Raw genomic sequence first — 16,681 nt, 5'->3', positions numbered from 1 at the left:
AAAAAGCCATGAGTTCCGTGCTTGGCTTTCTCCTCCTCTGGAATTCTGCTGCTCTCCTTGGTATTGAAACCGCACTCCTTGGTAGGTGAACTTGGTCTCGGCTGGATTTCTTGTTGATCTTCTGGGGGAGGGGCCTGTTGTAGTGATTCTCAAGTGTCTTTGCCCCAGGCGGAATTACACCGCCCTTACCCGGGGCCGGGGTGAGTAATCCGCTCGGGTTTGCTTTCAGGAGCTTTTGTTCCCTGAGCGCTTTCCGTAGAGTTCCAGAGGACGGGAATACAAATGGCGGCCTCCTGGTCTCCGGCCCGGAGGAGCCGAGAGCCCAGGGCCCCACTCCTCAGTGCGCCCTCAGAGAACAGCGCCCAGTTACTCCCGTCTGCCTGACCTCCGGCCGCGCTCCGAGCTCACCGAGCCTGCGACCGGTTCAAGGTAACACGGAGCTGCGAGCTTACTGTCGGCTCTGTCTCTGTAGCCGGCTTTCCCGTTCCAATACCCGCAAGCTCTGCGACACTCAGACACCCCCGATCCTTCAGTGGCCCTGCGGAACCTGAGGCCACGCTGACCCCGTGTGGGCTTCGCCCCGGTTTAGCCTCTGGAGCGATGTCCCTCAGCGGAACAGACTTTTAAAAGTCCTGATTTTGTGCGCGGTTGCTCCGCCGCTTGCCGGGAGCCGGCCCCTCCCCCCGGGGTCTATCTTCCCGTCGCTTTGGATTCACTTCTCCGCCGGTCCTACCTTTCAGAAAGTGGTTGTTTTTCTGTTTCCAGAATTGCTGTTCTTCTTCTCTTCGATCTGCCGATGGATTTTCAGGTGTTTGCAATCTTTAGATAAGCTATCTAGCTGATCTCCGGCTAGCTGAAGCAGTCTCAGCTTGCTACTTCTCCGCCATCTTGACTCCTCCCCATGGATCAACTTTTTATAGTCGACTGGATGATACCAAGAGAAATGTCAGATTAATCTCTATCACTTATAATATGAATTAAATTTACATATGCAGTATGCAAGAGGTTTTTAAATACTGGGACAGAGTTACCGAATTAAGATCAGCAGATACAATAATAATGATTACTGTTATTATTACTTAGATATAATAATTATTATTAATATTTACAGTCACTTTAAAATTTAAGGAAAATTTTGGGAACAAACACTTAACTTTTCTTTTCCCATGTGATAAGCTTGATTTGATTTTGATTCCTTTAAATACTTCCTGTTGTTTAAATGAGCTAATCTCTTGCTTCCCAGCAAATACTGTGACTAACATGAATCAATCTCTCTCTTTCACAGGGACGAGTGATCCCTACGTGAAGTTTAAAATTGGAGGAAAAGAAGTTTTTAGAAGTAAAATAATACACAAGAACCTCAATCCTGTGTGGGAAGAGAAAGCCTGCATTTTTGTCGAACATCTGAGGGAACCTTTGTATATCAAGGTGAGCCAGTTATGTTTTCCGCTAATTCAATGACCTAAGACGCCCTGTTTAGTGGTTTTCTATCATGTCTCCCTGTCTCATGAGATTTTTCGCCAGAGATAAATTCTGTTGTGCACAACTCTAGTTCGTGGATGGTGCGACAGAGAGGAAACCGAGCGGAGGGGACGCTCGGGAGCATTTCTCTTTGGCACAGTTCTATTGCTGGTCATTTAGGAGGATTATGAAGTCTGTCTTCTCCTGTTTGGTACAGTTAACTGACTTAGTGCTCTCTAAAACAAGTCTCCGTGCAATATGCTGTTCAAGAATTCTGTCAGGATTTCTGCCATTACTGGTTGCAAAAAATAATATTGTCCTTGGAAAATGAGAAGGCTACGGGTTAAAGGGCATGGGTGGATTTCCTGCCTCTATTAAATTACCGAAAACGAACGAAGAAATAGTCTTTCTTCTCACTTGATGTACTTTAAAAAATAAAAATAAAAAAAAGAGAAGTACTTAAGGAGATCATTGCAACCATAAAACCTTGTCTTATTTCCTGATCTAAATTCTCTTTAACCTGAATCTAGATACTTTTTTCTGTATCTAATTCATATCTCCACAGATACTCTTTGTGGCTCCTTTTGTCTGACTATCCATCCAGTGCCTAAACTTTTTTCTACTTTTAGCATAATAACCACACGCCTCCTTTTTTCTATATTGTCACAACGGGCACATGAACCAAAAATCTCATATAATTAAGCAATCTCTACTCATCCTCCTTCCCCTCCACTCTTCATTTATGTTGCCTCCAGATGTTTCTCTTTTCCACAGAAAGAAAAGGTAATAATCAAAATTTTATTAAAATCATAGCAGAACTGGCTGGTCCAAAGGCAGGGAGTTATCTCAATTGACTGTTCCTAGTTACAGAATGAACTCCTTATTCTACTCTTTCCCCCTTCTCACTACTGCACTTGACGGGTCTTTAAAAAAAAAAAAAGAAATCATTCCAAAACAGTATAAGATTGATGAAAAGAGAATTTCCTAGGTACAGAGTTGATATGTTTCTAGAAGTCATTATAGGGAAATAGATCTGCATTTGCATAAAAATAGTCTCAAGAGGACATTGGCTAAAGAAAATCAAGTAAATAGAATTCATGAACTGTCTTTTAATATGCAATGTATGACGGCATAAGAATTATGAATATGGGAATATTCAAGCCAACCCTCCTTCCACCAAAGCGGAGATCTTCTGGGTTGGAGAGATTTTTTTTTTTCCCCTGCTCCCCACTTCCAGAAGAAAGAAATATGTGCATGAGAAAAAAGAAAATAACTTCATAATAAAGAACTGAGATAGAAGATGAAAAAGGAATTGGGGGAAGAAAAAAAAAAAAAAGACAAGTGGGATGTAAAGGAAATTTTATTTCCAGGGAGGAAGTGAGGAGTTAGAGCAGCTACAGCCACGGGGACGATGGACAGGAGAGGAAAGAAAGCAGGTGTTAGGGGCGCCTGGGTGGCTGGGTGGGTTGGGTCTCTGCCTTCGGCTCAGGGCATGATCCCAGGGTCCTGAGATCGAGCCCCGCATCGGGCTCTCTGCTCAGCACGGAGCCTGCTTCCCCCCTCTCTCTGCCTGCCTCTCTGCCGACTTGTGATCTCTGTCTGTCAAATAAATAAATAAAATCTTAAAAAAAAAAAAAAAGGAAAGAAACAAAGCAGATGGTAGTAAGGATTGACTATGGGCATCTTGTTTAAGGTCACATAATAGAAAAAGCATGGAATGAAAAGGATTTATTTTTAATTACTTTTCCCGTGGATCTCTCTCTTCTGGGATATTACTCTACCACAGAACCAGGTCTTTGAAAGATCTTTCTCCAATCTCTGAAAGGGTTACAAAATGAACTCCGTAGACTCTTGTGCTCAAGAATGATTATTTATCTCTTTGGAAACCTAAATGTCAAAATGCATCTGCAAGAAGAAATATCTTAGTAGGCTCAAAAATAAGCAAAAATCTGACCTACACAGAGAAATGGTGGCAAAAAACTTTGTTGTGGTCTGAGAGAGCAAGAATGTGTATGTGCCTGTCTTCCCACTGTCACGGAGACGGTGAGACTGCATGCTGGCCAAAGGCCTAGGCTACCGCTGTACTATAAACTAAGAAGCTAGGTAAGAGACCCCAAAGGTTTTGGTGTTTTTTGTTTGTTTGTTTACCACTTGGAGTTTTCAAAGTATGACATCATATAGCCACAACTTGGCTTCCATCAAGCAGAAAAAAATAGTGAAATGTAAAATATTTGTGACTTTTGTGACAAATGTCTATGTCTTATGTCTACATAAGAAAAATGATTAAATAGGAATCACACTGGCTTTCCAAATATTTCACATACAAACATTAAAATAACGATATTTTAATGCACTACTTTGTGCTTTTAAATATGCTTTCCTGTTTTTCCTTCGATTTTCACCTTCTGTGAAATGCATAGGGCTTCTTTTTAGAAAAATCTCTAGGTTTTTGCTTCTTTTTTCTCTTTGTTATGTTATCTACTTTTTGCCTAATCTTGTACACACAGAGACCTAAACAAAATACATGGGCAGAAATACTTTGAGTTACTAGAATTTCATGAACATTGCATCATTTTCATTGTCTCTGCACAGCCTTGTGTGATTGACTGACTTGATTTTGATACGATACCCACGTCCTCCATGCTGGGAGATTAATCTTGCCTGAAAGATCTCTTAGGGACGAACTGATTCTATAGTGACAGATGATATGAAAATGCATCCATGTATTGGATGGTTAAAAAATATTGTCAACAACCCTCCCGTCTACAGTTAAAGGAAAAAGAAGTCCATATGTACCCTGTAATCTGATTTCTATCAATGTAAGGATTACCAAGGGAAACGAAAGTCAGTTCTGAGCCAAGGTTATGAAATTGCATTAAAGTTGCAGCGCTTTTACCAATTCTAGAAAAAAACAGACTTTTCTTGGAATTGTCATATTAAAAAAACTAGACACAAAATAAATAATAACATACTTTCCAATTTGTTGGAGTTCATATAGATTTTAATTTTAATGAGAATATTCCTTCAAGTCCAAATGATTTTAGAGTAAGGGCAGGTGAAAACAAGTTTATAGGCATGGACTTGAAATATACTTATAAGGTAGTAGTAGAGGCTGAGGGTTTAAATGCAGTGCTATTTTTTTAAAGATTTTATTTATTTGACAGAGAGAAAGTACATAAGCAAGAAGAGGGGCAGAGGCAGAGGGAGAAGTGGGCTCCCCACTGAGCAGGGAGCCCGACGTGGGGCTCAACTCTAGGACCCTTGGGATCATGATCTGAGCTGAAAACAAATGCTTAACCAACTTAGCCACCCTAAATACAATGCTGTTAACAGAGGTGAGAGCCACTGGAGCCTGCCACAGGGATGCTCCTGCACACATCTTAGAGTATAGGGTAAATTCTGCATCCATTTCAGTTGATTGACTTAAATTCTCGATTTTCATCTCACTGACACTATTTGCCAAGGTATACAGTGAACACCCAGAGTTACAGCAGAAGAGAGAAAAGTAACTGAAAGGGAAAGGGGAAATGTTTCTGTAAATTGCTACTTGTTTGGCCTAATCATAGGCTAGATATCTGGGTATTAGATTGGAGTCTTTTCTAAATAATAGAAAATTTTTGATAATTAGGTAGGTGATTATCTTTGGGGTCAGATTACTGTTTCTGTTATCTTACCAAAATTGACAGTTCCTTTAGTAACTCATATCCATTCAAGCTTAAGATTTGAAATCAAGAAGTCCTTGTAGTGCCAGGGTGGCTCAGTTGTTTAAGCATATGACTTTTGATCTCAGCTCAGCTCATGATCTCATGGTGGTGAGATCAAGTCTTGTGTGGCTCTGCGCTCAGCAGAATGTCTGCTTGAAAATTCTCTCTTTCCCTCTCCACTACCCCTGCCCCCACGCTCACACATGGGCTTTCTCTTCTCAAAAAGAAAAAAAAAGTTCTTAACCATGGTTCACGTTAAAGGCCATATTACCATCTTATGCAAAATTATTTCTCCCTAGGTTTTAAGGTCTCTAAAAGAATGTCATATACCTAGGGCATCTGGTTGGCTTGGTGGGTTAAGCCTCTGCCTTTGGCTCAGGTCACAATCTCAGGGTCCTGGGATCGAGCCCTGCATCGGACTCTCTGCTCAGCGGGGAGCTTGCTTCCCCCTCTCTCTCTGCTTGCCTCTCTGCCTACTTGTGATCTCTCTCTCTCTCTCTCTGTCAAATAAATAAATAAATAAATAAATAAATAAATAATATTTTTTCAAAACGAATGTCATATACCAGTGATCAACTCTGGCTGTATATCAGAGTTACCATAAAAGGTTTTTTGTTTCGTTTTGTTTCGTTTATGTGTGGACTTTTTTGTTTTGTTTTGTTTTTTAAGAATCTAGGTGTTCAAGTGTCTTCCCTAAAGACTTTGATCCAGGACCTCAGAGGTAGAATCCCCTCTTTTATATTTTTGAAACACAGTAGGTTATTCTGATGCACTGCTTGGGTAAGGAGCCACTTTTCTAGACTTTTAAATAGGAACAACGAAGTAATTGGAATGAAAATATTTCCAGCCCTGAACTGAACAGCATCCAAACTAAATTATTCCAAAATTAGATGCTTATATTATCTTAGACATTTTATCTTATGTGGTTCAATGAAACTTCCTAAATGCATGAATCAAGAATCTCAACTATTTTAGACAACAACATCAAAAAAGTCAACAGCAAAACAAAACAAGGAAATAAGCATGTGTGACCATACTTGCTTTTGGCTTATAGGCAAAGAACATGTGAAGCTACTGAATCTTGGGAAGATGGGATCTGTGGCCACATCTTCATTGTAATAATAATAACTACCATTTCTTGAGCACCATGCTGGGTGCCAGGCCTACTTTATCTCATGTAAGCCTCACAATACCCGACAAGTAACTATCCTCATCCTCATTTTATTGGTGAGTGAGACTTGGAGACACTCAGGGTTTCCTATGTCTACCCAGCAATTATGACACATAAGCGTCTTTATTCCACTAAAGTTGACTAATTGCTGTGGCCATGGTTAAATTTTATTTTCTTTGTTTTACAATGTCAATCCTATAATTCAGAGTTTAATTATTCTTGTATAGTGAAATGATTATTTTGAAGCTTCCTGGACATGAAAATGAGTTATGGACATACTTGAGTAGAATCTTACATCTTGGGTTATACTATGTGATTTAGATCCTTCTCCATATCCTTTAAAAAAAAAAAAAAAAAAAAAGATTGTATTTATTTATTTATTTGACAAAGAGAGAGAGATCACAAGTAGGCAGAGAGGCAGGCAGAGAGAGAGGGGGAAGCAGGCTCCCCACTGAGTAGAGATCCCAGTGTGGGGTTCGATCCCAGGACCCTGAGATCATGACCTGAGCCAAAGGCAGAGGTTTAACCCACTGAGCCACCCAGGTGCCCCCTTTTCCACATCCTATTCCCACTATGCCTCTTTATTCGAATGTTACTCTCTCTGATTGTCTCCTAAGCATCTTCTGTAAATAGCACTTCCCATCACTACCATACCCTGAGATATTTTCCTCCATGACATTTACTACTACCTAACGTGCAATTGTTTATTGTCTATGTCCCCCATTTGTAAGCCCCAAGAAATCAGAGACTTTGTCCCATTCACCGCCATATTCAGTGCCTAGAATACTATTTGGCACATTGTAGATGCCGACCAAATATTTCTCAAGTAACTTCATAAATGAATAAATTTATGAAGCTTTTGAGCTGACAGTTAAAAACTCCGCTGAAGTCTTAAGCACCTATGGGTGTTTCAGTCATCCAAACTAACAAAATCCCATTTGTGGGAGACAAGGTTTCTGTTACTTATATCCCAAAACATCTTAGCTTGTGTGCTTCCAGATGCAATTTTTCTGGGAAGATGATTGAATCAAGATGTTAAATAAATTTGTCGATTAGAATGAAGCACGCGTTGTTCTAAACTTGCATGAGAATGAAGAGAGTTGTTAACTGAGCCCAAGCAACTGTTATCTAATGTTTCTTAAGGATTCCTCTTCTCCCAGGGGAGGTTCCATCAAAGCAAGGATCCCATCAAAACTGTTTAGGTATGAATTCACAGGCCTTCACTCACAGTGGGTGGCTAAATCACTTTTGTTAAATTTCAATATGTTCTGTTCTGAACAAAACATCCCACACAATAGAATCTGAATCTGACCTCTTCTAAGTGCTGAGTTCTGGGGGGAAGTAATATAAACTTTTCCAAGCTTTGGATTCCTCATCTGAAAAATGGACACGATACCCTGTTCACTGAGTTGTGTAAGACATAAATTTTTAAGTCTCCGTAACGGGGACACCTGGGTGGCTCAGTTGATTAAGTGTCTGCCTTTAGCTCATGTCATGATCCTAGGGTCCTGGGATGGAGTCCCACATCAGTTGGGTGAGGGGGGGGGGAGTCCTTGTTCAGTGGGGAGCCTGCTTCTCCCTCTGCCTGCTGCTCCCCCTGCTTGTGTTCTCACTCTCTCTCTGACTAGTAAGTAAATAAAATCTTGAAAAAAAATTTCCGCAATGTGTTTAACGAATAGCAGTGCCTAACAGGATAGCAAATATTGAATAAACATTAATCAGTGTTAATTGTGCGTGTTCTTATTGCAGTGGGAGTATGTTTCCCTATTTTTTTTTTAATTTTTATTTTTTATAAACATATATTTTTATCCCCAGGGGTACAGGTCTGTGAATCACCAGGTTTACACACTTCACAGCACACACCAAATCACATACCCTCCCCAATGTCCATAATCCCACCCCCTTCTCCCAAACCCCCTCCCCCCAGCAACCCTCAGTTTCTTTTGTGAGATTAAGAGTCACTTATGGTTTGTCTCCCTCCCAATCCCATCTTCTTTCATTTATTCTTCTACCCACTTAAGCCTCCATGTTGCATCACCACTTCCTCATATCAGGGAGATCATATGATAGTTGTCTTTCTCTGCTTGACTTATTTCGCTAAGCATGATACGCTCTAGTTCCATCCATGTTGTTGCAAATGGCAAGATTTCATTTCTTTTGATGGCTGCATAGTATTCCATTGTGTATATATACCACATCTTCTTGATCCATTCATCTGTTGATGGACATCTAGGTTCTTTCCATAGTTTGGCTATTGTGGACATTGCTGCTATAAACATTCGGGTGCATGTGCCCCTTTGGATCACTACATTTGTATCTTTAGGGTAAATACCCAATAGTGCAATTGCTGGGTCATAGGGCAGTTCTATTTTCAACATTTTGAGGAACCTCCATGCTGTTTTCCAGAGTGGCTGCACCAGCTTGCATTCCCACCAACAGTGTAGGAGGGTTCCCCTTTTTCCGCATCCTTGCCAGCATCTGTCATTTCCTGACTTGTTGATTTTAGCCATTCTGACTGGTGTGAGGTGATATCTCATTGTGGTTTTGATTTGTATTTCCCTGATGCCGAGTGATATGGAGCACTTTTTCATGTGTCTGTTCGCCATCTGGATGTCTTCTTTGCAGAAATGTCTGTTCATGTCTTCTGCCCATTTCTTGATTGGATTATTTGTTCTTTGGGTGTTGAGTTTGCTAAGTTCTTTATAGATTCTGGACACTAGTCCTTTATCTGATATGTCGTTTGCAAATATCTTCTCCCATTCTGTCAGTTGTCTTTTGATTTTGTTAACTGTTTCCTTTGCTGTGCAAAAGCTTTTGATCTTGATGAAATCCCAGTAGTTCATTTTTTCCCTTGCTTCCCTTGCCTTTTGCGTTGTTCCTAGGAAGATGTTGCTGCGGCAGAGGTCGAAGAGGTTGCTGCCCGTGTTCTCCTCAAGGATTTTGATGGATTCCTTTCGCACATTGAGGTCCTTCATCCATTTTGAGTCTATTTTTGTGTGTGGTGTAAGGAAATGGTCCAATTTCATTTTTCTGCATGTGGCTGTCCAATTTTCCCAGCACCATTTATTGAAAAGACTGTCTTTTTTCCATTGGACATTCTTTCCTGCTTTGTCGAAGATTAGATGACCATAGATTTGAGGGTCTATTTCTGGGCTCTCTATTCTGTTCCATTGATCTATATGTCTGTTTTTGTGCCAGTACCATGCTGTCTTGATGATGACAGCTTTGTAATAGAGCTTGAAGTCCGGAATTGTGATGCCACCAACGTTGGCTTTCTTTTTCAATATCCCTTTGGCTATTCGAGGTCTTTTCTGGTTCCATATAAATTTTAGAATTATTTGTTCCATTTCTTTGAAAAAGATGGATGGTACTTTGATAGGAATTGCATTAAATGTGTAGATTGCTTTAGGTAGCATAGACATTTTCACAATATTTATTCTTCCAATCCAGGAGCATGGCACATTTTTCCATTTCTTTGTGTCTTCCTCAATTTCTTTCATGAGTACTTTATAGTTTTCTGAGTATAGATTCTGTGTCTCTTTGGTTAGGTTTATTCCTAGGTATCTTATGGTTTTGGATGCAATTGTAAATGGGATTGACTCCTTAATATCTCTTTCTTCTGTCTTGCTGTTGGTGTAGAGAAATGCAACTGATTTCTGTGCATTGATTTTATATCCTGACACTTTACTGAATTCCTGTATAAGTTCTAGCAGTTTTGGAGTGGAGTCTTTTGGGTTTTCCACATATAGTATCATATCATCTGCGAAGCGTGATAATTTGACTTCTTCTTTGCCGATTTGGATGCCTTTAATTTCCTTTTGTTGTCTGATTGCTGAGGCTAGGACCTCTAGTACGATGTTGAATAGCAGTGGTGATAATGGACATCCCTGCCGTGTTCCTGACCTTAGCGGAAAAGCTTTCAGTTTTTCTCCATTGAGAATGATATTTGCAGTGGGTTTTTCATAGATGGCTTTGATGATATTGAGGTATGTGCCCTCTATCCCTACACTTTGAAGAGTTTTGATCAGGAAGGGATGTTGTACTTTGTCAAATGCTTTTTCAGCATCTATTGAGAGTATCATATGGTTCTTGTTCTTTCTTTTATTGATGTGTTGTATCACATTGACTGATTTGCGGATGTTGAACCAACCTTGCAGCCCTGGAATAAATCCCACTTGGTCGTGGTGAATAATCTTTTTAATGTACTGTTGAATCCGATTGGCTAGTATTTTGTTGAGTATTTTCGCATCTGTGTTCATCAAGGATATCGGTCTATAGCTCTCTTTTTTGGTGGGATCCTTGTCTGGTTTTGGGATCAAGGTGATGCTGGCCTCATAAAATGAGTTTGGAAGTTTTCCTTCCATTTCTATTTTTTGGAACAGTTTCAGGAGAATAGGAATTAGTTCTTCTTTAAATGTTTGGTAGAATTCCCCTGGGAAGCCGTCTGGCCCTGGGCTTTTGTTTGTTTGGAGATTTTTAATGACTGTTTCAATCTCCTTACTGGTTATGGGTCTGTTCAGGCTTTCTATTTCTTCCTGGTTCAGTTGTGGTAGTTTATATGTTTCTAGGAATGCAACCATTTCTTCCAGATTGTCAAATTTATTGCCGTAGAGTTGCTCATAGTATGTTCTTATAATAGTTTGTATTTCATTGGTGTTAGTTGTGATCTCTCCTCTTTCATTCATGATTTTATTTATTTGGGTCCTTTCTCTTTTCTTTTTGATAAGTCGGGCCAGGGGTTTATCAATTTTATTAATTCTTTCAAAGAACCAGCTCCTACTTTCGTTGATTTGTTCTATTGTTTTTTTGGTTTCTATTTCATTGATTTCTGCTCTGATCTTTATGATTTCTCTTCTCCTGCTGGGCTTAGGGTTTCTTTCTTGTTCTTTCTCCAGCTCCTTTAGGTGTAGGGTTAGGTTGTGTACCTGAGACCTTTCTTGTTTCTTGAGAAAGGCTTGTACCGCTATATATTTTCCTCTCAGGACTGTCTTTGTTGTGTCCCACAGATTTTGAACCGTTGTATTTTCATTATCATTTGTTTCCATGATTTTTTTCAATTCTTCTTTAATTTCCCGGTTGACCCATTCATTCTTTAGAAGGATACTGTTTAGTCTCCATGTATTTGGGTTCTTTCCAAACTTCCTTTTGTGGTTGAGTTCTAGCTTTAGAGCATTGTGGTCTGAAAATATGCAGGGAATGATCCCAATCTTTTGATACTGGTTGAGTCCTGATTTAGGACCGAGGATGTGATCTATTCTGGAGAATGTTCCATGTGCACTAGAGAAGAATGTGTATTCTGTTGCTTTGGGATGAAATATTCTGAATATATCTGTGATGTCCATCTGGTCCAGTGTGTCATTTAAGGCCTTTATTTCCTTGCTGATCTTTTGCTTGGATGACCTGTCCATTTCAGTGAGGGGAGTGTTAAAGTCCCCTACTATTATTGTATTATTGTTGATGTGTTTCTTTGATTTTGTTATTAATTGGTTTATATAGTTGGCTGCTCCCACATTGGGGGCATAGATATTTAAAATTGTTAGATCTTCTTGTTGGACAGACCCTTTGAGTATGATATAGTGTCCTTCCTCATCTCTTATTATAGTCTTTGGCTTAAAATCTAATTGATCTGATATAAGGATTGCCACTCCTGCTTTCTTCTGATGTCCATTAGCATGGTAAATTCTTTTCCACCCCCTCACTTTAAATCTGGAGGTGTCTTCAGGCTTAAAATGTGTTTCTTGGAGGCAACATATAGATGGGTTTTGTTTTTTTATCCATTCTGATACCCTGTGTCTTTTGACAGGGGCATTTAGCCCATTCACATTCAGGGTAAGTATTGAGAGATATGAATTTAGTGCCATTGTATTGCCTGTAAGGTGACTGTTACTGTATATGGTCTCTGTTCCTTTCTGATCTACCACTTGTAGGCTCTCTCTTTGCTTAGAGGACCCCTTTCAATATTTCCTGTAGAGCTGGTTTGGTATTTGCAAATTCTTTCAGTTGTTGTTTGTCCTGGAAGCTTTTAATCTCTCCTTCTATTTTCAATGATAGCCTAGCTGGATATAGTATTCTTGGCTGCATGTTTTTCTCGTTTAGTGCTCTGAAAATACCATGCCAGCTCTTTCTGGCCTGCCAGGTCTCTGTGGATAAGTCAGCTGCCAATCTAATATTTTTACCATTGTATGTTACAGACTTCTTTTCCCGGGCTGCTTTCAGGATTTTCTCTTTGTCATTGAGACTTGTAAATTTTACTATTAGGTGACGGGGTGTGGGCCTATTCTTATTGATTTTGAGGGGCATTCTCTGAACCTCCTGAATTTTGATGCTCGTTCCCTTTGCCATATTGGGGAAATTCTCCCCAATAATTCTCTCCAGTATACCTTCTGCTCCCCTCTCTCTTTCTTCTTCTTCTGGAATCCCAATTATTCTAATGTTGTTTCGTCTTATGGTGTCACTTATCTCTCGAATTCTCCCCTCGTGGTCCAGTAGCTGTTTGTCCCTCTTTTGCTCAGCTTCTTTATTCTCTGTCATTTGGTCTTCTATATCACTAATTCTTTCTTCTGCCTCATTTATCCTAGCAGTTAGAGCCTCCATTTTTGATTGCACCTCATTAATAGCTTTTTTGATTTCACCTTGGTTAGATTTTAGTTCTTTTATTTCTCCAGAAAGGGCTTTTATATCTCTCGAGAGGGTTTCTCTAATATCTTCCATGCCTTTTTCGAGCCCGGCTAGAACCTTGAGAATTGTCATTCTGAACTCTAGATCTGACATATTACCGATGTCTGTATTGATTAGGTCCCTAGCCTTCGGTACTGCCTCTTGTTCTTTTTTTTGTGTTGAATTTTTACGTCTTGTCATTTTGTCCAGATAAGAGTAAATGAAGGGGCAAGTAAAATACTAAAAGGGTGGCAACAACCCCAGGAAAATATGCTTTAACCAAATTAGAAGAGATCCAAAATCGTGAGTGGGGAGAAAGGGGATAAAAAGAGGTTCAAAAAGGAAGAAAGAAAAAAAAAACAAAAAGAAAAGAAAAAGAAAAAAAAAAAAAGAAAAGAAAAGAATTTTTAAAAAAAGAAAACACCTAAGAAAAATGTAAAAAAAATATAGCGGAGAAGTAGCAAGCTGAGACTGCTTCAGCTAGCCGGAGATCAGCTAGATAGCTTATCTAAAGATTGCAAACACCTGAAAATCCATCGGCAGATCGAAGAGAAGAAGAACAGCAATTCTGGAAACAGAAAAACAACCACTTTCTGAAAGGTAGGACCGGCGGAGAAGTGAATCCAAAGCGACGGGAAGATAGACCCCGGGGGGAGGGGCCGGCTCCCGGCAAGCAGCGGAGCAACCGCGCACAAAATCAGGACTTTTAAAAGTCTGTTCCGCTGAGGGACATCGCTCCAGAGGCTAAACCGGGGCGAAGCCCACACGGGGTCAGCGTGGCCTCAGGTCCCGCAGGGTCACAGAAGGATCGGGGGTGTCTGAGTGTCGCAGAGCTTGCGGGTATTGGAACGGGAAAGCCGGCTACAGAGACAGAGCCGACAGTAAGCTCGCAGCTCCGTGTTACCTTGAACCGGTCGCAGGCTCGGTGAGCTCGGAGCGCGGCCGGAGGTCAGGCAGACGGGAGTAACTGGGCGCTGTTCTCTGAGGGCGCACTGAGGAGTGGGGCCCTGGGCTCTCGGCTCCTCCGGGCCGGAGACCAGGAGGCCGCCATTTGTATTCCCGTCCTCCGGAACTCTACGGAAAGCGCTCAGGGAACAAAAGCTCCTGAAAGCAAACCCGAGCGGATTACTCACCCCGGCCCCCGGTAAGGGCGGTGTAATTCCGCCTGGGGCAAAGACACTTGAGAATCCCTACAACAGGCCCCTCCCCCAGAAGATCAACAAGAAATCCAGCCGAGACCAAGTTCACCTACCAAGGAGTGCGGTTTCAATACCAAGGAGAGCAGCAGAATTCCAGAGGAGGAGAAAGCCAAGCACGGAACTCATGGCTTTTTTCCTGTGATTTTTTTTTAGTCTTGCAGTTAATTTAATTTTTTCTTTTTCATTTTTTTTTTCTCGCCTTTGGGTAAAATTTTTTTTTAACTGTTACCTTTTTCTTTTTTAACGATTTTTTACTAGTTTATCTAACCTATTTTATCTCTTCTCTGTGCTCTGTATTTCTGAAACTCCCCCTACAGCGATGCTCCTTCTGACAAGCAATTTATGGAGCTTAGAACCAAGTAGCATAGCTAATAACTTCATTAATGAATGGATTCTGGTGGTTCTGTTCTTTCCCATATGTATGCCCTTGCTAAGTAATAAGAGAACTTAAGGAAGCACCTAGCATTATTGCTGTGAGAAAGACTTTCACCATGAGAGTAAAGAGAGTTTGAATATACCATCACTCGGCTGGGCTGTCTCTTCTAGTCAAGGCACTGGATTCTCAGCTCTCCACTTCACTGTCTCCAGACTACTCCAGACTTCATGTCTAGATGTAGCCCAGATGGTCTCATTGATTACCACTAGGGTCCCCAAGATTTTAAGCCTTAGGGTGGTACGGTTAGAAGAGGTTGTGTAAGAGGAATATATTTAATCATTAGTGTAATTCTTTTGTTGTAAAATACCCTTCTGCAGCCACTTGCAAATACTGACATGTCCTTTGCCTGTTGATGTTGTAATATACTCATGTGATACGCCACTGAGCCGATGACTAGAGCTCAGAAGTGCAATTGATCAAGGAGAATATTTATTACAGGAGAACTGTGCTGTCTATAACAAATGTACTCCTGAAAGGTTGTGTGTAAATCAAATGACTATAAATTGAATAATTTAGAAGATATTAGGGGAACTTATCACTTAAATAAATCCCCTTGGGGCTCTTCCAATATAAGAATCCTTTTGTAATGCAAAGTGTTTATCTTTCTGTTTATTTATCAATTTTTTTACATAGTAAGTTTGCTTAACTCAAACTCTACTTATTCTAGAGAAAAAAAAAAAAAAAACAGTCATTCAGGGCTATGTACATACTGTTCCCTCTCCTTCAAACTTTCTAACTGTTGAGGCCAGTCATGCTGATTTGGGCTCAGGAATGCTAGGCTATGGATTCCAAAGACTTTCTATATGAAAAGGTTAGGAAGAGGGCGCCTGGGTGGCTCAGAGTGTTAAAGCCTCATGATCCCGGGGTCCTGGGATAGAGCCCCACATCGAGCCCCACATCGAGCCCCACATCAAGCCCCATATCAGGCCTCTGTCAAATAAATAAATAAAATCTTAAAAAAAAAAAAAAAAAAAGAAAGAAAAGGTCAGAAAGCACAGCCCCCAACTTTATGTCTTTTCTCCACCTTAAGTTTTCCCTGCTCTCTATTGTTATTTTTATTCTTTTCACACTCTGTTCTTTACAACCCTTACCACAATTTGTAATTATGTATCCCCTGTGCCCTTCCTTATTTAGCCTCTATCTTCCTCACTAAACTGTAAGCCTCCACGGTGTCAGCTTTGCTCACCACTGCTGACACAGTGCCAAGCGTATTATCTTGTACATTATTAATACTTGATCAATATTGGCAGAAGGGATGACTGAGTAAAGAAAATTAACAATGGTTGGAAGTTAGCCAACTCTCATTTACTTAGAGTTTTTTGCACACGGCCCTAACTGACCTTGCCCTCAGCCATCTTCTCCAGGCTTCTTTCCCTCTCCATCTTTCTCAGTGGGCTTCAACCGCCCTGGCTTCTGGAGAACTCTTGAGTATGCTATTCAACTGCTCTTTCTTCTGCCTGGGAGTGATCTTCCCAAACTGGCTTAATCCTTCTCATTATTCCAGTCTCTTCATGCATATTTCCTCCAAAAGGCCTTCCTGGACTTCCAGTCTAAAATAGCAGCTCCCAACACACCCCCTTAGACATGTGTGTCCACAGCACTCCTCACTGACCTGTATATATCTGTTTGGGTTTTAATGAACCATCTCAGCTCCTAAATGCAGGTCCCAAGAGATCAGGGACACTGCTTTCTTATTCACCCTATATTCATCATAGGGTGAATAAGAAACGTGAAAGGCATAGAGAAGATACTGGATAAATAGTTTTGTAAGAAGGAAGAAGTAGCATTCTCTCTTTTCCTTTCTGTTTGTTGTTGGTAGTTTTGTTAATATTATTTCCTAGCCTTGCTTTTGATGATAAAAACTTAATTTGACTTAGCCTTAATATAACTTTACAAACTGCTTTAATAACAACATCTCAATTTTTACTTATTTGTATATTTAAAACAGCATTTTCCTATAATAACACAGAATTTATCTTCAGTGACCTGAAAAATACAGCGATTAGAATTATAGTCTCATCACCAGTAACCCACTAGAGAAGACGTATTTGTT

The 16,681-nt window shown here is 40.4% G+C and overlaps 1 protein-coding gene across 11 annotated transcripts in view; it reads left to right on the top strand.

Annotated features, from left to right (window-relative positions):
- Nucleotides 1-16,681, top strand: part of MCTP1 (multiple C2 and transmembrane domain containing 1) — a 543,974-nt gene that overhangs the window by 288,888 nt on the left and 238,405 nt on the right. For all 11 annotated transcript variants that reach the window (XR_009354067.1, XM_059175490.1, XM_059175489.1 and 8 more), the window contains exon 3: nt 1,286-1,428. Coding sequence is in view for 10 of the 11 variants with exons in the window: in XM_059175490.1 (XP_059031473.1) it covers nt 1,286-1,428 (143 nt within the window). In the remaining variant the exon portion in view is untranslated. The remainder of the gene's footprint in view (nt 1-1,285; nt 1,429-16,681) is intronic.

Source organism: Mustela lutreola, chromosome 5, assembly GCF_030435805.1.
Source record: "Mustela lutreola isolate mMusLut2 chromosome 5, mMusLut2.pri, whole genome shotgun sequence".
In the NCBI taxonomy this organism is placed as follows: Eukaryota; Metazoa; Chordata; class Mammalia; order Carnivora; family Mustelidae; genus Mustela; species Mustela lutreola.
This window is presented reverse-complemented; position numbering and strand designations above follow the sequence as displayed.